General features: G+C 39.2%; 1 protein-coding gene across 2 annotated transcripts in view; it reads left to right on the forward strand.

The window, feature by feature from the left end:
* The first annotated feature begins 2133 nt into the window (after positions 1 to 2133).
* Rapgef4 (Rap guanine nucleotide exchange factor 4) overlaps positions 2134 to 24058 on the forward strand; it is a 288628-nt gene continuing 266703 nt past the window's right edge. For both annotated transcript variants that reach the window (XM_046447277.2, XM_046447278.2), the window contains exon 1: positions 2134 to 2292. In XM_046447277.2, coding sequence (XP_046303233.1) covers positions 2228 to 2292 — 65 coding nt within the window. In that variant the 5' untranslated portion in view covers positions 2134 to 2227. The remainder of the gene's footprint in view (positions 2293 to 24058) is intronic.

Raw genomic sequence — 24058 nt, forward strand, 5'->3', positions numbered from 1 at the left:
TTTGGGGGTCTCCACCTTCCACAAAGCAAGCATATCTTGGGACTGTTCAGCCTCCAAAATCATGTAAGCCAGTATGATATAACTGAATGCCCAATCTATGATAGAATTTCTAAGGATGGGAAAATATTGGGGCCTTATTCTATCTCTATTAATGTGCTGTTGATGTATATGTTGCAATAATTACCCACTGCTATGTATCTGTAGTGTCTTATGAAGAATGGCAGAGGTAGGCAGAGAGTAAATGGAATAAAGATTGTGACACCAAGTCTAAAATAGTTTCAGTGGGAAGCTTTAGTATTTCTCAGGGAGACCTGGCCCTCATATCCTTTACAGTCAAATCTGTGATTTATGGATGTTACGGAAGGCCCTTTAGTGTAAGTGATGCTTGATCCTTACTACTAAGTTCATGTGAAATGCAGAGACCACATACTATTTATCTGTATTGCACAGAGAATAATAGCTAAAAGTTAGCACACACTACATGCTTAGCATTTATGTCAAATATTCTACAAGCATCATGTTCGTGTGTAATACATTAATTTCTCCACTTCACAGATAATGAAACAGTCTTAGGCTAAATAATTTATTTTAGGACGAACACTTAGTGGAAGAGGGAGCTGCAATTTGAACTCACTGTCTACCTCCAAATTCCTAACTTTGAACCTCTGCTTAGATGAACAAAAATGTATCTTAAACATTAAGCAACATATTTAAGGGCCTACATGTTGTTAACAGATATGAGTCTTAACAGCTTGTCCTCAACTCAAAAAAGATTTCCAGCGGAGATCTTCAACTCTCTCATAGTGAGAGAATTCACTAAAAATGCACGAATAAATTATACTAGATTAGAATATTTGGTAGCCAGTAAAAAATTCCAATGAGGATTTTAAAAAACATGTAAAGCATTTTTGCATTCCAAGTCAAGAAAGCCTATAAACTATATTAATGTTTTCAAATCTGTGTGAATACTCTTATCTACGTAGACATATATAAACACATGACTGAATGAAAGCAGTGAGTTCTATGTATGTGTTTATGGGTGCATATATGATTACATCCTTTTAAAATACAAATGTTTAGAAGGAAATGCACTAAAATATTAACATTGTTATCCCTAGCTGGTGGAATTATCAGGTTGTTCCCCAAGTTCCTGAACAACCATATGGGTGAATTTGATTTTTGGCAGAGTGTAACTGAACAACTTCTAGGCATAACATTTGCTGTGAACACCTACAAGAAACAGGCAGTTATGCCCACCATTCAACACTCCTGCCTAGAGGAAGGATGGCATGCCCAGCCAACTATCCAAGTTCATGCAGTACCTTGGGAACTTGGTACTTTTTCTGAAACCTCAGTTCTGCTGCGGCGCCCAATACTTCCCATTTTTTAATTGCTTATTTCTTTTCATCATTCAGGTGTGGAAGCCCAAGCAAGTCAGGGGTCCACGGCCAGTGACTTCGAGTTTGTCATTCCCTCAGTCACCACTGGTCCTCTGTTCAGGCCACTCTGGCTCACTGGCTTCCCTCTCCTCCCTGCCTCCCACCAAGCTTGCATGCCCCCCCCCCCCATTCCTTCCTCAACCTTTGGGAGAAATCATCCTCTGGATTCCACAGCCAGAGACCACCTTGTGCCCCTCCCATGTCATTATAGTCCCTTTCTCAATATCTCTTTAAAGAGAAGACAGCAAAGGTGAGCAAGAAGCCGCCAGCAAGTTTTGACAGCTGCTGAGGAAGACTAATGGGTTTCTAAGGAAACAGAGAGGCAGCAGCCATTTTTGTGGCATTTGCTGTATGAAAAATATATAGACACTGACATCCCTCCCACCCCCAAGCAGTCCGGTGGTGCCTGTCCTTTCCTCACTTCAGAGGCCAGGAGGTGAGGGTGGGGCCCAGGTCTTGTGGGACTCTAGGGCCACCTGTCGCAGGTGGCCGTCCACCCGGGGTCGCCACCTCTGCCTCCGCGCAGCGGGCAGGACCCAGGTGCTCCCCATCCTGGGCGCCGCAGTGCAGCGGCGAGGGCGGCTCGGCCCTCCGGGCGCCTGCGTCCCGCCCCTCAGGTCCCCTCCCTCGCCAGCCCCCGCCCCGCAGGACGCGGGAACCCGCAGGGAGGGCGGCCTGTGGCAGCCGCCGGGGAGGAGCAGGGTCTGTGCGGCGGGCGAGGCCGAGGCGGAGGCAGAGCGAGCGCGGGAGGTCGCTGCTACCGGGGCCACCTCGCGCCGCTGCCCAACATGGTCGCTGCGCACGCTGCCCATTCTTCCTCCTCTGCCGAGTGGATCGCCTGCTTGGATAAAAGGTATCTCGGGCAGGGTCCCCAGCCCGGGCCGGGTTCCGAAGCGCTACCCTTGTCCCTGTCCTGAGACCTCCGCGGGCACGGTCGCCGGGAGCCGCAGTCCCGCACCTGGGCGCAGCTGCGGGGCAGCGGGGCAGCGGGGTTGGGGTCCCCGAGCGGGGGAGGGGCCGAGGTCCTCCTCCCAGATGCTGGCAGCCAGGGACCCCAGCATTTCGGGGATGCCACCTGCGTGAGATTATTACACGTGGTGGGGAGAATGCACGCAGTGGGGGACAGAGCTGCAGCCCCCCGCCCCTGCGACTCTAGGCTCCCCTCTTAGGTGGGGGTTATTTTCTCTTGGCATCACGGGACGGAAGAATGGAAACATACGATCTTCCGGCTTTTCAGACATCAGGGGTGAACGTAATTTAAGTTTTAAGGAGGGGCGGGGGTTCAGGCAGGTGCAGAGTAACATTCTTTTTTTTTTTGTTCTTGAAAACAAAGTGTGAGGGACGCAGCAGAGCTGTCAAGTCCCTTGCTGAAATTCACGGCTCTGTGCCCCCGCAGTCGCTCTCTCAAGGTCTGTGTTAGGAAGGTCACGCGGGAGGCTGCTTTCGTCTGAATACCTGCTTCTCGCGAAAAGACCCTTACTCTTTAAATATTAAAACCGTGAAGCACGTAACTCTCGACGACAGCTCTCTTGGGAAGGTGCGGTGTGTGACAGCGGACTGTAGTTGTTTCTAGGCTCTGACAGCATAATTTTCTGTTTGTCCAGATTGCAGGTTTAGCAGTAAACATTACACAGTGTGTTAGCAATTATAGCTTATTACCCTGATTAAAAGGTGGTGCATCTGAACTTTTAAGAACTGAGCAAGAATTCTTGCAGAGTGAACTGTCGCCGAATTTTGGAGTTTGATGCAGAAGGGCAATGATTCACATCTTGCAGCTATCTGCATGACATCTCTATTTGCATTTGTGTGAATTTTTTTGTATGCTCTGCCATATTGAAATTTTCTATTAACAGATTCGTAACCAGATCAAACTTGAGAATCTGAAGTGTGACACGCTGTGCATGCTCCACTGTTAGAGGCCTCTGGTGAAAAAAAAAATTAGAGAAAAGCTAAATGTAGCTCATTTGAATAAATTAATATATCTGAGAAATATTCTTGACTTTCAGTTACCACATAGTAGCAAGATTTTTTGGCAGGCAGTGTCCTATTTATGTCTAAAACAATACATACTAATATTAGAAGAGTTGCATATAATAAATAGTAAGACAATTGAAGTGATGGTTAACTCGGAGAATTATGTAGAGGAACTAAGAGCATACTTAATTGTAGAGGCTGCTAATGTGATAAGTGCTTCATACTAGTTCAGGAAAAGTGAATTATAAATATTGCTCTTAATCTATAAATAGTAATGCTTCCTTATGAAACTTTTAGATAATAAATGGCATATTTCTGTTTGAAGAAATGCATGGTATGTCATTTTTGAGCAGTCAATAATGCATTGAAAATCCTTTAGTTAATAAGTACTTATGGTAAAATCAGAGCACTATTAATACAAGTGGGACATATTTGACTCTCTTTTCATAATTATTTTATTTGGAATGGATTTTTAGTACACAGTTTCACAATTTAATGCCACTACTCATAATAGGGAAAACCCTACTATTAACAAAACAAAACACCTTCTACAAATACTGAGCCTAGCATTAGTGGACAGCAGGTGAATGGACAGATCAGTAAGTTGAGGATTTTAGGCCCAGAGCCATCACCAATTCTGATCTTGGACGTAACATTTTTATTTCCTTGAGTGTCTCAAAAAGAAGGTGAGGGCTATCTTGGGTTTACCTCCCAGGGATAAGTGGATGAATGGAAGAGTAGAAAAACTATAATGCTTTGAAAACTGTGAGGTGCCATGCAAACATTTTATTTTATGGTATTAAGATGACCTTGCCTCTTCTGCAGTGTTGATGTCAGAATTCCTGTGAAAAGTAGTTTAGTAGTGGTAGTCTCATTGTAAGAGGGCCTCAGGGAACATGTTTTGAAGTTGCATTTTTACTTAGATATATCTGTTTATTTTTTCAGCAAGGGGAAAGGTTGAGAATGCTGCTGCTGCTGGAAGTTGGCTAGAGAAGCCCGGAAGTCCCTCAGTGGAATTTCACTGTCCTCAATATGTCTGAGCAGTGCAGTGTTCCTGCCTCCCACCAGGCACTGTGCTGGGCAGTGAGGATGCTTATTGGCTTGGGGCTCAGGAGAGGGTTTGGTATGAGGACGGCTGCATAAGCAATTAACCACAGTGTGATGATAGGTACTTTAATGGAGATGTGTAAAGTGTTTTGGGAATGCAGAGGAGAGTCATCAGGTCTGCTGGGGGATGCTTCCCAAGGGTTCTTGCCTGGACCTCAGAGGCTAAGGGACGTTTAACCAGGCAGAGGATAGGGAGTGCAAGCCAGGCAGAGGAACAGCTTGAGCAGAGACACAAAGGTGTGGCATAGGAATCTGCTAATTTTTTCCCCTACCACAAATTCCACTTGTGACTGAATCTAGAAAATAGGAATGTGTGCTGTATTTTTTTTTCTTTTTACACACCCTATTTTTATGTAGCTTTTTATTATGGCCATTTCCCAAGTACGAACAGAAAAAGAAGAAATGGTACAATGAACCCCTATGTACCATTTGGGGATATGATGCTGGAACCTTTTAATTGAGAACACAACATAAGTGGGATATATAGTTCAAATGTATGCATGATTTAAGTGACAACCATTGTGGGTATCTAGAAATTGGAAGTAAAAAGGAGAGTGAAAATAGAAAATGTTGCAGGAGTTAAAAAAGTTATGTGATGAAATCGAAGTGAGGCAAACAAACAAGGAAGATAAGGCCTTAAAAGTGTTTTGTGAGGCACACCTAGAAAGTTATCATCGACAGGATAATACTGCATAAACTTGTATGTGGGGAAGTGTGTTGAAAACATGCCAATGTTAGGATTGGATTAAAGAAAGAAAATGCAAAGAGTTTAACGTAGGAACTATTCATGGTCTAGGACTAGGACTGAGGAGATGAGAGCCTGCAACTATTGATCTTGAAATCAGAAAGATACCAAATACTTAAATAGATAAACCATTGGAAAAAGTCTCAGCAGACACGTTGAGAATCAAAGCAAGTTTGCTACTATCTTTTAGATTTTGTAATATTTTTTTATCACAGAGATGATTAACTGTTTGAGATTTAAGATATGTAAGATTGCATTATGTGTTTTTTTTAGAAAATTGTGTATATATTTCTTACAAACAGCAACAAAACTCTAAGATAGCATTTTTAAAAATGTGCTGAACATTGTTTACTTTTAGTGAAAATATTTTTCCCACAAGGTTTTAATTTTTCAGCCTATGAACTTAAGATCTCATGGTTGGTAAAGAAGCGCTATGAAGTGAAAGGGACCACATATATTCACATATGTCTTGGTGAATCATTGCTGGTATTCATCATGATGGAGCAGGGGTCTGAGAACTATGGCCCATGGGCAAGATATGGCAGCTGCCTGTATATCTCTAGAGCTAAGAAGGGTTTTTACTTTCTTCTTTTTTTTTGTGTGTATGTTACTGAGGATCAAACCCAGAGCCTTGCACATTCTAGACAAGTGCTCTACAACTGAGCTGCAGCACCAGTCATTTTAACATCTTAATTTGAGAGAGGATCTTGCTAAGTCAACTATTGAGTGGGTAGGGGTGGGGTGGGGAAGTCTGTCATGGCCAGCATCTCATTGGGGGTTCTTCTCCTGTCCAGGAGGGTGTGAGCCATCCTAAAGCTTAAAATCTCAAATAATTAGTGAATAACAAAACACAAATACTCAGAAATATGTTTACAAAAATTGAAGCCCCTGATAGATCTAGTCCACATGGGTTCTGGAACTAGACAAAGACAAAATGGCTCCAGTGGTTTATTTAGGGGATTACATCAAAGGCAGGGATAAGATTTCAAGGGTGGAATTTTGCTTTGGGATGTCTTGCAGTCAGCAGGTTGATTGACATCTTGGCAGGTCACACCTATCTCAGGTGCTATGTGGGCCGTGGCAGAGTGGATAGAGATTCACATTGTCCCTGGGCAACTGAGCAGAGGAAATGTCCACTGGTCATTCCCAGACACCAGATATCTCTATCCATGAGGCTTCCATGTGTGGTGACCCACATGCAACCCGTGGACAGTTCCTGACAGTCAGCTAGTCTGGACTTGAACTTACGATCCTCTGCCTCAGCCTCCCAAGTAGCTGGGATTACAGGCATGGGTTACTTTTCCTGGCTACATTCCTGACTGGTTAGAAATAGATAAAAAGAAAAGTAATATTTTGTGACCTATGAAATTTATATAAAATTCAAATTTCAGTGTTCATAAACAGTTTTATTGAAACACAGCCACACTTACTTGGTTACATATTGTCCGTGACTGCTTTCATGCTACAGTAGCTGAGTTGAGTAGCAGCAAGGGAGACATGTGGCCCATAGAGATTAAAATATTATGGGCTGGGGTTATGGCTCAGTGGTAGAGTGCTTGCCTAGCATGCATGATGCACTGCGTTTGATCCTCAGAACCACATAAAGATAAATAAAGGTATTGTGTTCATCTACAACTAAAAAAAAAATAAAAAAATATTAACTATGTGAACCTTTATAGAAAAAATTTGCCATCCTTTTCTCTAAATGAAAGAAGCTTACTAAGTGATTGACAGTAAAACCACTGGAGGTGAAATAAATTGTCTTTTTAAAGGAAGGAATTCACAATTTGGTTTTGTTTCCTTTAGTTAGAAGTTGTGCATAGGTTGGAGGGAAGTCCTCAGTGGATTACTTGAGGACCACTGGCTGTCACAGCCATAAAGAAGAAGATGAAATTAACATGATCAAGTGTGGAAAAGGTTGTCATCTTTTAAAAGCAGCCAAGGAATTAATTTTTAAGTATTTGTGTTTCCTTTACAAAATACTTCTTGGACTGTCTCTTTGCATCTGACTTACTCTAAATAGAAGTTATGTTAGCTATTTTGATGTGATTGAATGAGAATGAAGGAAATTAAGGAACAAATTTGTTAACACCAAAATACTCTGTAGCACACATGGTATGAGAAGATGACTCAGACATTTCAAGTTTAATATCAAAGAAACATCAGACATGGGCCCACCCTTGAGCAGTATAGAAGATTAAAGAAGCATGCAGAACAGAAGTTCATCTCTGGGGGAGGCTGATGTCTCCCAGGAAGGTACCCAGGGTTGACATTACCCTGGTAAATTCCCTAGGGCTCAGGGCTGACCTTGCAATCTTACAACCCTGATTTGTCAGCACATGGAGAATAAATGCATCTACTGGGGATAGACACCAGACTCTCAGAGACTTTAAAAATCAGTTCATTAATTTGACAGTAAAATCTGTAATGTCAGAGAAGTGGACACTCACATCCTTTGGCTAAGTAGTCTTTCTCTAGGCAAGCTGCATGGGAAATCCAGTGGTTACCAGAGGCACATTTCATGTTTTCTTAAGAAGCATAGCTGCCAGCAGGTCTTCTGGCCTGCTGAGTGCATTCTTTTCCTAGAGTGACAGAGTCCAGGAATTCAATTTTAATCAGAGCAGTTCTGGAAATGCTTCAGGACAGTGTGGCTGTCACCTCTTCCAGTTAGATGGCGGTCAAAAGTGCTCCCACAGCACACTTTGTCCAACTCTAATAACACAACACAAAGCAGACTCCATGGTAATGGCCTGTTTACTTCTCCTTTTGCATCCCTTGACATTGGTCCCTGTGTTTTATTCATCATCTCATCTCCATCGTCAGTGCAGTATCCTGACTGGAAAAGGTGATAATGGGACCAGGGTGAGATGGCCACATGCATCCTCCTCCTCAAGGTGACCTCTGCAACTCTGTAGTCAGGTTCCTGTACCTACCCTCTTTACCTGGGAGAGGGCCCAGATGGGCTCTGCCAACAACTGCTTCTGCTATTCCTTCTGTTTCCTAGCTCTGGTGAATCCTTTTCTTGAAACAAATGACATTTCCTAGCTCTATTCTAATCTACTTTTTTAAAAAAATCCATTTTTATTAAGAAAAATTTCAAAACATATAAAAAGGAAAGAGAATAGTATGTTCTTGTACCACCCCTCCCCTATCCAAAAATATCAATTCACTGCCAATCTTACTATATTTATATGCCATTTGCCCCCTCTGCCCCCAGGGTTATTTTGAAGCAAATCCCACACATAAGAGTTATTTCATCTGTCAGTATTTCAGCATGTATAAGGTAAAGACTCTTTATAAAGAAAACAATAGCATTGTTAAACCTTAAAAAAATATTGACATTAGTTTCCTACTACTATCAAATGTCCAATCAATATTAAATTTCTCCATTTATTTCATAACTTGCTTTCTTGCAGTTTTTATTAGGATCTCAATAAGTTTTTTTAAGTTGTCTCTAGGTCTGGGTTCTCTCTCTCTCTTTTTCATGATGAATTTCTTAAAGAAACTTGTCTTTTTTATAGTCTGATATTTAATTGTACCCCATGGTGTCTTTTAACATGTCCCATTGTCTCCTATATTTCCTATAAATTGGATCCTTAGCGCCACATAAAAATAAATAAAAATTTTTTTTTCCAGTTGGTATCTTGGTCTAGAGCTTGATCACATTCAGGTTTGATTTTTTGGTAAGAAAGCTTCAACAGAAGTGTTATCTAGTTCCATTATGAGGCACATATATCAAGGAATCTCTTTTAGTGATGTGAGCAATGTGTTATCTTTCAAGTTTAATGCTCAACAACTGTCTATTTGCAGCTTCTTGGGGGACATCTCTTTGTGGCCCCAAATCCACAGGAGAACATGACATCCCCTCCCCCTATAAGTGTGTGTGTGTGTGTGTGTATCTCAATTGGTGATCTGTCTATATGTGTGTGTGTGTGTGTGTGTGTGTGTGTGTGTATCTATCTATCTATCTATCTATCTATCTATCTATCTATCTTGACTGAGGACAACACAGTATAATATATAAGCAGAGTTAAATTCTGTGGTGCTGATTTTGCTCTCCCTAGGATTTTAGGGAAGGAAAGTTTAGCCAGCCCTCAGCTCCCTCAGACACAGGGCACATACATGTAGTGGTGTACCCGAGGCCTCCTCACCATTTTCTGCTTTTAGTCTGAAAACAGATATATCCGAATCAGCTCTGTTTTGGGGTCAGGGGATCTGTATTCAATGTCCTCAACCTCCACCCACTAGCCATATGATTTCTACCCTTAGCTACCAAGTTATTAATCTTCCTGAACTCTGACTCCAAATCTTCAAATGAGGCTTCTCATATCTGCTGTGTTGAGGTTTGTGGGCTAAGATAAGTGTAGCTACATGGTCATCTCTAAGCAGAGGGGGTGTGGTAGAAGGGTTAAGAGTTTGGGAACCAGAGTATGTAGGTTTAAATCACAGTTTTGATTTTATTAGTGATGTAAATTTGGTGAGGTCATTTAATCCTAGCAGCTGATTTGTAGAGTCCTCAGGATTTTTATGTAGACTACCTTGTCTGTGAATAATGGCAATTTGGTTTCTTCTTTCTGATCTTTATGTCTTTATTATTTATTTTTCTTACCTCTTTGCATTGACTGGGCCTTCCAGGACAATATTGAAGAAAAGGGATGAGAGTGGATATCCTTATTTGATTTTTTTGTCTTATAGAAAAGAGTTTAGTATATTATATGTATTTTTTGGTACCAGGGATTGAACCCAGGGGCCCTTAACCACTGAGTCAAATCCCCCCCTTTTAAAATATTTTATTTAGAGACAGGGTCTCGGTAAGTTGCTTAAGGCCTTGCTAAGTTGCAGAGGCTGGCTTTGAATTTGCAATCCTCCTGCCTCAGCCTCCTGAGTAGCTGGGATTACAGGCATGCACCACCTTCCCTGGCAAGAGTTAAATATTTTGCCATTATGTTAGTTTTTGCCATGATATTTTTCTTTTTCTTTTCTTTTATTTCTTTTAGCACATTCCCCTTACTGAAATTATTGAGACGAATGTATGATTTTTCTTTTCTCTTTTATTTTGTAAATATAGAGAATTTACCTTGATTCATTTTCAAATGTTAAAGTAACCTCACCTGCCAGGGATAAATGCCACTTGATCATGATGAATTATAATTTTGATATATTTCTCTATTTATCTTACTAATGTTATCTGAATGCTCTTTTAATATCTATAAGTGAGAGATATGAGGCTCTAACTTTCTTTGTAATTTTTCAGGTTTCAATATCAGTATTATTTTGGCTTCATCAAATAAATCAAGAAAGATTTATTTTCTTCTGTTTTTCCCCTCTTTAAAAAAACTGTATAGAAGAGTGATGCTATTTTTTTAAAAAAATGTCTATCATCTGGGTTAAGTGTTTTCTTTGTGAAGAGGTTTTTTTTTTTGGTATAGGGGATTGAACCCAGGGGCACTTAACCACTGAGCCACATCAATGGCCCCTTTTTATATTTTATTTAGAGAAAGGGTCTTGCTAAGTTGCTCAGGGCTCTGCTAAGTTGCTGAGGCTGACATTGAACTCACGATCCTCTTACTTTAGCCTCCAGAGCTGCTGGTATTACATATATACATGTGAATAGTTTTTTTGATGACAGATTCAATCTTTTTAATTGAAAGAGGAATATTCAGATTCCTGTTTCTTCCTAAGCCAGTTTTTTAAAAATATTTTTATTAGTTGTTGATGAACCTTTATTTATTTATTTATTTATATGTGGCACTGGGAATCAAACCTAGTGCCTCACACATGCTAGACAACTGCTCTTCCACTGAGCCACAACCCCAGCCCCATGGGCCAGTTTTGATAAGTTCTTTCAAGGAGTTTGTTCATCTAATCTAAGTTAATAATCTAAGTTATCAAATTCATTGGCATAAATGTTAGAGTACTCTATTTTGTTCTTTTAATGTCTTTAGTATCTGTTATAATGATACTTTCTTATCTCATAGTAGTAATTTATATCTATTATTCTTTTAGATCATTCTTCCTAGGAGCTCCTCAGTGGGGGGGGGAATCAACTTTTAGTTGATTCTTTGTGGTTTGAGAAATTCATTGATTTCTGCTAATTATTATTTACCCCTATTCTCCTTACTTTGGGTTTAACTCACTCTTCTTTTCTTGGCTTTTTAGAGGGAATACTTAGATTATCAATTTCAAACCTTTCTTCTTTACGAATACAAGCATTTAAGCTGTAATTTCTCATGGCCAACAAAAGAAGGAAGCACAATTATTTCATTATTTAGTGTTTCCAAAGTGAAATGAGTCCAGCTGGAGAAGAATGATTAATGAAGCTGGTGCTGGGACCTGTTTAACCCCTCAGCCTCATGGAGAAGCTGCTTTGCAGTGTAATGAACAGTATCCTCAACAACCACTCTGTGGTGAATCCGGCAATGGGTTCCATAAGGCTCTTTCAATGCAGCCTAATGCTAAAGGGATATTAAGGAGGACTAATATCCAGGACCAGGAGAGTGCATAGGTTTCTGACTTAAGCCAAGGAAAGGTTTTGGGTTATTTTAGGCATAGATGGATTGCTTTTTTTTTTTTTCCAGGAAATCCACTATAGATACATTTTTTTCCCCTGTCTGAGTCATTGATACTGATTAAAATTTAGTGGTAATGGTTTTGAAGTAATATTTTCCAGTAAATACCTGGCTTGTAGCTATTCTGTGTTATTAGTTAGATGAAGAGTAACATGGCTTTGGAGTCAGCCAAACTGAGGGGGAGATTATATCTTCATATGTTAGCCAAACAAGAAGGTGTGCCTTAGCCATGGTCCGCCTCTTCTCTGTGGGGATGAGAGGGGAAGGGCATATTCTGAAGGAGGAATGTTGGTGCTACTCTAACATACAGACAAAGTGTGATCAAGAACCCGTAGGGTTTGCCACAGAGTTGGCCCCTCTAACTGTAAGAATGGAAACCGGGAGCATATGTCAATTGCACCAATATAATCTTAAGATGCTTAGCATGAGTGACATAATTTTCTAAAAATGCTTTATTGACTAAAATTGATTATAAAATGTAAGCATATCAAATAGGATGACCTACTTTATAGAAATATTACCTATAAGTTGGTTAAAAGTTCAAGATTCTCTTTTTTGTTTAAATAGAGGAATAATTTTTAAAGGCCCTTAGAAAAGATTTAATAGGATGTTGAAAACAAATAGAAAAGACTTTCAATGGCAAGCAAGCATTAACTTGCAAGTTAATAATTTGATTCTTGATATTATGTGAAATTTTAATTCTGCTTAAAACCTGAATGAAGGCATTTATTTCTTGCCTGGTGTTTGGGTAGACTTATTCTAGTCATCGATTTCTTTCATGTTTATTGAGGTGTAATTGACAAATAAAAGTTGTACATATTTAAGAAGTACACTTGATGTTTTGATATCCATATACATTATGAAATAACTGCCTTAATCAAGCTAATTAACACATTCATCACTTCATGTTGTTACCTTTGTGTGTGTGTGTGTGTGTGTGTGTGTGCGTGTGTGTGTAGTGAGGACACTGAAGATCTACCATCTTAGCAAATTTCAAATATACAATATAATACTGTTAACTACAGTCACAATGCTGTATGTGAGATCTGTAGAACTTATTCATCCCACATAACCGAAACTTCGTATTCCTTGACCAACATCTCCCCATTTCCCTCTCCCCTGAGTTCATGGCAACCACCATTCCACTTTTTGCTTTTATGAGTTTGACTGTTTCACATCCCACATAGAAGTGAGATTGGGTGGTGTTGGTCTTTCTCAGCCAGGCTTGTTTCACTTACCATAATGTTCTCTAAGTTCACCCATGTTGTCACAGATGTCAGGATTTCCTTCCTTTTTAGGGATGAGTGATATCCCCCATGTGTACGTATCTCTTAATACACATACACACAAGTACACTTGCATACATTGCACATTCTTTACCCTTTTATCTGCTGATAGATATTTCCATTGTTTCCAAATATTTATTGTCATGAATAATGCTTCAGTGAACACAGGAATTCAGATATCTGTTCCATATACTCATTTCCTTTCCTTTGGCTTTAAACACAGAAGTGGGATTGCTGGAACATGTGGAAACTTTATTTTTGATATTCAGGAGCCTCCCTGCTGTTTTCCATAGTGGCTGTACCAGTACTATTCCCACCAAGAGTGTACAGGGGTTTTCTTTTTTCCCACATCCTTGTCAACATGTTTTTTTAAAATATTTATTTTGTTGTAGATGGACATAATTTCTTTATTTTGTTTGTTTATTTTTATGTGATGCTGAGGATCAAACCCAGTGCCTCACATGTGAGAGGCAAGTGCTCTGCCACTGAGCCACAACCCCAGCCTTTTTTTGTCTTTGTGCTAATAGAATTTTTAACAAGTGGGAGATGATAATCTTATGTGGTTTTGATTTTCATTTCCCTGATCATCAGTGATGTTGAGCATCTTTTCATCAGCGATGTTAGCCATTTTGTATGACTTCTATGGAAGAATGTATTCAGGTCCTTTGCCCATTTTTAATCAGTTTTTTTCTTAGTTATGAAGTTGTATGAATTCCTTAGATATTTTGGATATTAACACCTTATCAGATACATAGTTTGCAAATGTTTTCTCCCATTCTGTAGGGTTGCTTTTTCTCTCCATTGACTGCTTCCTTTGTTGGGCAGTTGTTGGTTGGTTGTTGAATATGCTACAGAAAAAGTTGAATTCTTGAATTCTGCTGTTTTCCTCATGAACTCTACAAACTTGGAATATAGGACAGCTCGCCTTCTGTGGCCTTGCCATTCTTTTTTTGGCAACTCTCTCCTTGCTGCCTCCTTCCTATCTCAGACTCTCTTCTGCTTCTGTGGACCCGACTGTGTTGTAGGAAAAGGCTGAGCTCTTAGTCGTTACTTTCGTTTATTGGTTCATTCAGATGAACTTTCTGCTCTTCTGTGCCAGACACTCTTGCAGGGTTTTGGTTAGTGAGAAACATGGACAAGGATTCTAACCTCATGGGTTGGAGTACTAGAGAAGATATTCCTTCATTCAGTTAGTCTTCTGAAAGCCGTTTTTTGAGCACTTAGCATGTGATGGATACTCTTCCAGCTGGAAGGAATACAGGAGTGAAAAAAAAATGGGAAAAGCTAAGTGGTAATAAATGCCATGAAGCCAGAGGTAAGAGATCTGGGGACAGGGAGACAGAAGAATGTATGCAGAAAATCCATACTCCTCTATGCCAGCAAGGAAAATTAAGCAGAGAAAAGGGGAAGAGACTGAGGGTGTTACTGAGAGGGAATGGTCAGAGAGGTCTTCCTCCAGAAGGAACATTTCATTAGAGACCATAAATGAACTGAGAGGCCACCTCATTTGAATTTAAATTAGTGCAGTCTGGGCTTTTCTAATTAGGTGGGTGAAGTATTTTATAGAATAGCATAAGGCTGGTGCTTGTGGTGGGGATCCAGGCTGAATGAATATGGTGCCCCCTTTTTCTTTGATAACAAATAGCCTTATTTTGGAAAAATACCCATACTGTATTATTTTCTTATTAATAATTATTTTTGGTGACAAATACAGGGAATTTCATAAAATGGTGACAGTGATAAATAAAGGCTCTTTGGAATTTTGGTTTACTAAATATTATTAAAGGTATAAACTATACTCTCCATTTTAGTTTTTCTTTATCATAATTTTTCAGGAAAAAGAAAGTTACCCTTAGAGAATGGATGACTACCATTCAGATCAGGAAAAGAACTATGTTTAAATGAGATTATAAAGATATGGCGTGTGTGTGTTTGACTGTGGATGTATAGTAGTGACCATCCCTGACCTAGGCTGGGCTTCTTGTTTCTATATTTAGCCAGTTTATATTTATCAGGGATGAATTTGTCTAGTCTTTCTATGGAGTCAATGTTCTCTTAGGCCTGTCAGACTAAAGCATTAGAATAAGAAAATTGTCCTAATACACCTAGAAATCCCAACAATTTCAAAGACTTTGCTGTCTTAAATGATTTTTCTATTACTATCAATCATTAGCCTTTTGATATGTTTTATATTGAATTCTTATCATATTTTCCTCACTATGATATAGCAATATGTTCATGTGAAAAGTTGAAGGCAAATTGAGCATAGTGAGACTCTGATGTAAGGGTGCCATATGTACATCAGACTCATAAATATTCTTTGATGATATTTGAAGATCTAATTGCAAAGTTAGCTCTATCTAGTTAGTAGCTAGGTTTTCACATTATTTCCCTAAAATAATTTAAAAACTTAGACCAGGGTTAAAACTTAGATAAGGTCATGGAAGAATAAATAAGGGAATCCTCTATTGACATAACAGATACAGTTACAGAAAATACCAAGGGAAAAATTTAATAAGGCAGTTTTATCTATAAGGCAGATCTACAAACATAGCCAAACTTTGATGCCCAACTGGGTGAATGTGAATGGAATATAATTTTATTGTGCTCTTTCATCTCCTGTGCTGTAACTGTACATTATCAGCTTGTGAATGCACTTTATCTTTCCCTCAATTGAATTTTACATTATCTCTATTGCTTTGCCTCCTACCTTTTTGGTACTTCATTGGATATTTATCTTAACAACTTTAGAGATTCATTTTAGAATTCAACATTGAACATGCTATGGATGTCAAAGCAAATTTAATTTAAAAACCCTTTGAATTTATAGAATTAACATGTTTATTTTTTGTCTCTATCATTAGAAGTTCTAACTTTAAATATCCATGGGACAAATCAGCCATGAAGCTGCTCCTCAGAGGAGCTGATAGAAATCAAAAGTGGACTTTACTTAACTTGATATTGTTTCGGATTATCTGAAAGTAGTCAAATTGCAAAGTCAAAATAATTTTAAAAATTTAAATTTTTATCACTTTTGGGGAAAGAGAGGCATTGGTAAGAAGGGAGAGTGAATAATGACAAAATAAAAAAAAGACTGGAATGATTTTTAAAATAGTGGAAAATAACTTAAAAGGGAGCTTTTTTCTTCTTTCCATTTTAGTTGAACTAACCTCAGATTTCTTTATTCACTTGCTATTGATTTTTATCTTTACAGATAATTTTGCAGTAACATTTTGCCACATAAGAATGCCTCTACAAACAGAATAACATTTGAATCTATTTTCTTCTGAATTGGGATAAACAAGATAGGCATCCAATTGATTTTCTACTTATTTATACTTTTATATAGGAGAAATTTCATTGATGAGATTGTTATAAGAGTGATGTCAAAAAAATTAAAAGAGAAACTTAAAATAATGAAAATAAGGGGAATTATATGAGAAAAGAAAAAAAATATATTTTTAACAAAACAAAACACTAATGTTTAGATGCCAAATAGGTAGTTGAGACCGCACTATGACTTATGGGCCAGCACAGGTGGCATTATAGTGGTGGAAGTGGACATTTGACTAGAGGTTGAGTTTCATATCCTACTGTCGTAGTGCAGAAACTCCTTTAACTAAGGATCCATGAAAGTCTAACATGAGTCCCTTCAGTTCCGATAAAAGGACTAAAGAAGCACAATTTAGTCATGTCATTAAAATCTTACTAAGTTTGGTCCCTTCAGGTTTTGTGACTTTTTTAAAAATTTAAAAGTAACGAATCAAACTGGCAACAATCATTTTAAAAAACATGTTTCTGATTTTAAATAATTACAGATTTACAGGAAGTTGCAAAAACATGTACAGAGAGGTCCTATGCAACCCAGACCCACAATGGTATCATCTTGTAGAACTGTATTATAGGACAATGTCAAAACTAGGAAATTGACATTAGTTCAACATATAGAGTTGTTTTAGTCAGCTTTTTCACTGCTGTAACTAATGGATTTGACCAGAACAATTTTAGGGAAGAAAAGTTTATTTGAGTTTATTTCATGGTTTCAGAGGTCTTAGTTCACAGAAGGCCAGCTCCATTTCTTGGGGCTCGAGGTGAGGCAGAACATCATAGCAGAAGAGTGTGGTGGAGAGAAGCAGCTCACATGATGATCAGAAAGCAAAGAGAGATCTCTCCACTGGCCAGATACAAATATATACCCCAAAGCCATGCCCCCAGTGCTCACCTCCTCCAACCACACCTTACCACTTCAGTTACCACTCAGTTAATCCCTGTCAGCGAATTAATCCACTGATTGGTTAAGACTCTCCTACCCAGTCATTTCTTGTCTGAACCTTCTTGCATTTTCTCACACATGGGCTTTTGGGGGACACCTCACATCCAAACTAGAACAAGAGTTTATTCAGGATTTATGTGCACTTGTGTATGGGCGCACATATGTGCAATTCTACTCAATTTTATCCCTTGTGTAGATTCATGTAAATACCATCATAACCCAGATATGGAAGTGTTCCATCTCTACCAGACTCCCCCTTGTTGTGCCTTTGTAGCCATGTCTATTCCTCTTCTGTCAATAATAACTTAAAAAAAAACTAACAAATATATATTAGGAGATAGGTCTGACCTCACTTCATATGTCTCATCTATTTCTGTAGGACTCTGTGTTGATAACTGAAAGTGTCAAATTTTGCTTGGTAGGTGGTATCACCCAGGACAGGAAAGTTAGCTAGTCTGCTTATGAAAGAATTTTTATGTCCAAGAAGGCTGGCTTGAATTCCCAATTGAAGGGTGAATGTAAGCAAACTGGAAGAGTGCTCCATGTGCCCAAGGCCCTGTACCTCCAGCCCTCTACACGCCCACTGCACTTTCCCTCACATCCCTGAAGACCCCTGGGACACCTTCAGTGTCCTGTGGTAGGTGGATGACCTCTATTCCAACTCTTACCCTTCACACTGTTGTTCCCAGTAGGCAGGTTTCCAGGGGCCCTGCAAGGAGCCATTCTCAACCCACTTGATCTGCTCAGGTATCCCTTGTTGATTCATCCTGGTCCCCCCTTTGTCCAGACTTCTTGGGGTGACCTTTTCCCCGTCAGCCCATGTCTTGTATCTGTCTTGTAGCCAATCACTTAAATAGGAAAAGTAAGATAGACATCTTGGGTTGTCTGTGGTGGTGGACTCTGAATGCTGGGTCATTGTGCCTTACTCCCCTTTCCATCTTGCATCTAATAGTTCAGAGTCTTATGATCTGGAATTTCCTAACCATTTATAAAGTAACCTGAACTAATGCGTGAAAGAGTTGAATGTGATAGCCCTGCTGAAATGATTATATTTCAAATATAGAATTCCTAGGGAAGTGAAATTCTTAACCCAAATATAAAGATGAAACATGCACATAGTAAGAGCCTGGTACCTCTTTCAAATCACTGTGTCCAGATGTGCACCTTGTAATCTAACCCTAATTCTACTTCACCACCTGAGACATACCATTTCCCACACATACTGGCTGATCAAGGTTCTCTGTGCATGATTTCTAGATTACAAGAACCTCAGGTTACGTAGACTTCTGAAATGCTGCTAAAATCTCAAAGTTGATCAATATAAGATTTATTTGTGGGTACATGATAATAAACAAATAGATGAAAGCCAAACATGGTTATTTGTAGTGATTCTTCAGTTATCCAGCATCATAGAAAAGTTAATTTCATACAAGTATCTCCCAGTCAGTTATCCAAATTTAGAATTATTTAATAATTCTGCTAGAAACACTTAAATTTTATTTGGTGTGACTGTTGCTAAGGCATCTGAATATCTTTTTATTTTACTTGATGATTGAGGCTCAGCATATGGAAAGTACATCAGTTTTCTGTGTTATAATATTGTGATTTTTGAAGCATGTAGATTATGTGTTTCAAATGCCCCCAGTGATTTTTTAAAAAAATATTTGTTTTTTAGTTGTAGTTGGACATAATACGTTTATTTTTATTTATTTATTTTTATGTGGTACTGAAGATCAAACCCAGGGCTTTGCATGTGCTAGGCAAACGCTCTACCACTGAGCCACAACCCCAGCCCCAAGCCCTCAGTGATGTTTAAGGTTTTGCCTGCTTTTGTTTTATTACTGTCTCCTTCCTGATGCTCAGAAGCTGTTGCTTCTTGTTGGCTGCCCTTTACATTTCTGTCTCATCTCCTTCTCCTGCACAAACATTACTTCTAATCCTTTGAAATTAGAATCCAGATAACCAAAATTATTGGAGTTTTATGTGTAATATGAGTGCATTTCTTCTCTGAATAAAGTGAATGAATTTCAGACTTTTAGTATTTGGAGCCTTGATTTTGGTTTCACAAAGTCTTTTAAACTTACTTGCTACATGATCTCACTTCTATTACTTTCTGCAGTCAACAAATGTTTACTGATTGTCTTGGAAACATCTTCTAAGTGTTTAGGATTCATCAGTGAGAAAAACAGGAGATCCTTGCTTTCATAGAGTTTAGTTTCTAACAGAGGAAGTAGATAATAAACAGTAAATCGAATGAACAAATGAACTATATGATATGTAAAGAAGGTGATGTGTGTTATGGAACAAAACCAAATGGAATGCAGTAGGAGATTGGGAATGCTAGTAGGGATGATGAAGTATGGTCAGAATAGGGTCTAGTGGGAGGGTGTTTTGAGCGAAGCGGCCAGGGGTTAGCCAAGTATACATTTAGGGTCAGAATTCCCAGAAATGGGAATGGCCAATGGAATGGGTGCATGTATAAATTGTTTGAAGACCAGTGAAGAGGCTATATTTAGGCTTTTCTGTAAAGAGAAAGAGTAGGAGAAGTCACAACAGAGGGAATAAGCAGATCATGCAGGGACTTGATAGCTATCATATGGGTCTTGGCTTTTACTCTGAGTGAAATGGGAAGTCACTAAATGGTTTGGAGCAGAGGAATGAGCTCTGATTTACATTTTAAAAATACCACTGTGATCATAATGTTGAGAAGATGTTGTGGGGGGTGGGTCCGTGGTGGAAGAAGGGAGACCTATTAGAAAATCTTTGCAATAAGGCAGGTAAAAATGATGGTGGCTTGGATCAGGGTGACAGCAGTGAAGAGGGTGAGAAGAGGTAGGTGTATTTTGCAGGTGGAACTAACAGGACTTGCTCATGAATCAAATGTGGGAATGTGTAAAAGAGAAGAGTCAAGGATTATTCTGAGGGTTTTGGACTGGATAACTGGAAGTATGGTGGGGTCATCTGTTATGCTGGAGAAGGCTGTAACAGATAAGGCATGTTTGGAGAAAAAGAGGAGCCGGCTGTGGATCTGTTGAGTTTGCATCATCTAGCAAACCTTTAGCTAGAGATGCCAAGCAGGAAATTTGATAGATGACTCTGGAGTCTGGGGAAGAAGTCTGAGCTAGATATATGAATTTGGCAATTATGAATACATAGATGATATTGAAAGCCTCAAGATTGAAGAACCACCAAAGAAGTATGTATTTGAAAAGTTCAGGAGAAATGTGAGTAACTATTAAAAGAAGCTGAGACCAATGAGGTGGTCACTAAGGAGTGACCAGTGAGTTCGGAGAAAAACAAAGAAATGTGGGATGGGTCCTGAAAAGCAAGAGAAGATGTTTTGAAATATTCAGACAGATTGTGTTCTATTCATTCAGTTGGAATGGAAGTAAATGGGAAAATCCAGGTATGGAAAGTTGAACAGTCAAGGGATAGAGGTGGAGAGGGCAAGAGGGAGGATCACATGGATGCAGTTGTGAAATCATAGGGTGTTCTTTCTCTGTGACAGATGGGGAAAAGAACAGAGAATCAACATCACCGAGATAAATACTGAACAGCGAGGAAGCAAACTATCACAGCTGAGCCTTGCGGGCTGCTGTGAAACTCAGAAGTGATATTATCAATAAAGCCAGAGTTGGCAAGTGATTAACAAATAAACAACATATGGCTCATTGGTTGCCATGTCCCTGGAAACATAGCCTCTTAGAAGACACTGTGGCTCTGTAAATGAGTTTCTAGTTCAGGCACACGTGCTTTTGATTCATAGGACAGTTGTTAAAGTGTGTTTACCCAGTTAACCTAAGAAAAGCTGCTACCAAAAAGGCAACTAGACTTTTCTGACTATGGACAAGATGGAGTGGACTTAATCCTTCCTATTTTATCTTCTAAGTACACCTACAAACCCTGGACATTATATGTAAAAAAATTAGGGAAATATTCTAAAAGGTTGAGATTTTTTCTGGCTTGGGACCTCTCTATCTGAAGAATGACACAGGGCCGAGTTCTTTGTTTTTGTTTTGTTTCACATACCCCAGGATGGGAGTTGGAATAGACAGTGACCCAGAACCTCACTTTCCCTTGATGCCTTCCTCAAGAGTGCACACACCTTTCCCCACCATCATTTCACCACAAATCACTATCTTTGTCTTGAGTTGCATTGAAACAAGGACATAATTTTTTTTTGTCAGTGCATTATAATTATACACAACAGTGGGACTTATTGTTACACATTGGCACATGCACACAATAGAACAATAGAATTTGGCCAAACTCATTCGCCGATTCCTTCCCCTCTGGAAACAATTTTCAAAAGAATCCTTTATAAAGCCTTTGTGCGATGCACTGAACCTTATGTTTTGTAATGTAATGAAAATGTTTTGTGTAGTGAAAATGTTGTCTGGTTTGTCCTTTGTAAAAACATTTGTTATATTGGCATATATTACAAAGTTTTAAATATATACATATTTGCATTTTCTTTTTTTCTTTTTTTTTGCTATTTTTTGATCATGCTAAGAAAGACAATGCCACTCAACTTCTAAAAGGTAATACTAATTATCATTTCAGGTTTCAAGACTTTTCTTTTCACCATTAAACCTACCTTATCTCCTTTTGTGATTACTGTTCAAATTAGGCGCTAGGTAAAATTTTATTTGATGCTTGGACAAACATGGAACCTGTAGAAGAACCTTTTCAAAATCCTTTAGTCCCACCACAGGTTGGGGAACTCTCTGCCTTTATTTTGTTTGGTTTTTCAATGGAATTTAAGTTAAAGGAGAGTAGGTGAGGTGGGGATGGCAGAATGGGTAGAAGATGTGATCTCACCTGTCTAGGTGAAAAGGGAGCAGGGAGTCCAGCCCCTTTCAGGTGCAACTGGGAGGACCTTAAATTTAGTAGCATCCATGGCTGACCTCTGCAAAGCAATGGCTGCTCCTCTTCTGGGGACTACTTTGGAGAGCCCTGCTCCACAGTGCGTAGGCACAGCATCTGTCTGAAGAGCCTCCCTTACTGATGATGGAGACTGACAAAAGACTCCGTCCAGAGTGCTCAGGACAATTTGTTGTTCGAAGAAGTTGTTAAATAGGAATATCTCTTCAGCTTGTCTGTCTCTTTTGGGGGGGTGCCAAATAGATTTGGCTATAGCTGTTGAGCAATACGTCACCAACTTTTCTTCTTCTACCCTTTGAGTTTCACCTATTATGACAGTTTTGAAAGTGTCCTGAAGGAATGCTAGGAGCAGGTTTTGATTGTCTTGCTACTAGGCACATCTGCTGCCATTAGCTGCAAAAAATTCTGGCACCTTTTCTTCAACATGTGCCTAATTGGCTTTCGGATGTTGTTGTGAGAGTCATAGTCTTACCTAGTTATGGCTCATCCCAAATCGGGTGACTTTGGGTTCATTTGTATCTCCAGAAAATATGATTATCTTAAAATAAACACATCCTTGGCTTTTAGAGCTGCTTTTGCACTTACCACTCATGACTGTTTATGGGTGGGTCCACCAGCATCTCTTCAGTTCATTGTGGAAAGCTTAGAAGATGACATGGTCTTGGTGATTCATGTTGTTTTGGTGCATGGGCTTTTTATTCACAGAGACAAAGATGTATGTTCGATTTGTGCACAGCCAGTACACTACCTAGTGAAATCTTGGGGGTTATTACAATTTCTCTACCTAGTGAAATCTTGGGGGTTATTAAATCTGGGAGCTCAAGGTCATTGAAAGAATGTGTGCACCAACAGATAGTTATCCTCATAATAATTATATTTGATTGCCTTTTGAAATGTAAAGAGAAAAAATAAATCTATATTAAAAAACCATTTATTTTGTTTGTTTTTATGTTATAGGGATATTTATTAAAACAGAAAATGGAGCTATCTGTAGTGTTATAAATGAAATATTTGACTTATCATGTTTTTGAGCAATCCCAACAGGAAGTTGTACTAGCTTATGGGAGCCAGTGGATTTTTGCAGCTAAACGCGTGTGTGTCAGGGGGAACAAACAAACCAAAAACACTTCTGTGGATTCATCAAGAAATCTCACTTCCTGGCATGAATACTCAGGCAGAAGCATGCCAGCTGTACATGCTGGTGACGTAGAATAATCAGTTCTCGCCAAAGATGCTGCTCACTGTTTCTTCACCGTAGTGCTGATTCTGGGGATTCCTGTGTCACACCAAAGGACCACAGGTTACCATCCCTCCCAGCACATGAAATTATTGTGGCCTACTGGTTTTCATGAAAACAGTTGGCTTTGGCCAAATGGAAAGCTGGAATTCTATTGCATATTCACATGACACAGTCTTTTAAAAAAAAATGCAACACTTTTCCTCTCAAAATCTTTCAGTAAAATTGATGCTGTGGGTTGATGATTCCTTTTTACCAGGCAGCTCTCTTTGAATTCTCCTTCAGAAGTGGATGGTGTCAGGAGGTGACGAGTGAGAGTGCCACCCTGAGAAGCAGGAGCATGGCAAGGAGGTGCTCAGGTTTTGTGTCACTGTGTGAAGGTGGAACAAGTCATGACATTGTGGAAGAAGTGGGACCTGATTAGGATAAGCTAGAGACTTCAGGACAGTTGTCTTGGGGCATTAATTTCAAAGAGGTTCTAAATATTGACAGAAATAAGAGCTGGAGAAAATGGGGCTTGCCTTGGTTTCCCAGATAAAATATA

This window comes from Marmota monax, unplaced genomic scaffold (genome assembly GCF_021218885.2).
Source record: "Marmota monax isolate L192 unplaced genomic scaffold, Marmota_monax_Labrador192_F-V1.1 WCK01_AAM20220418_F8-fsc00007, whole genome shotgun sequence".
NCBI lineage: Eukaryota > Metazoa > Chordata > Mammalia > Rodentia > Sciuridae > Marmota > Marmota monax.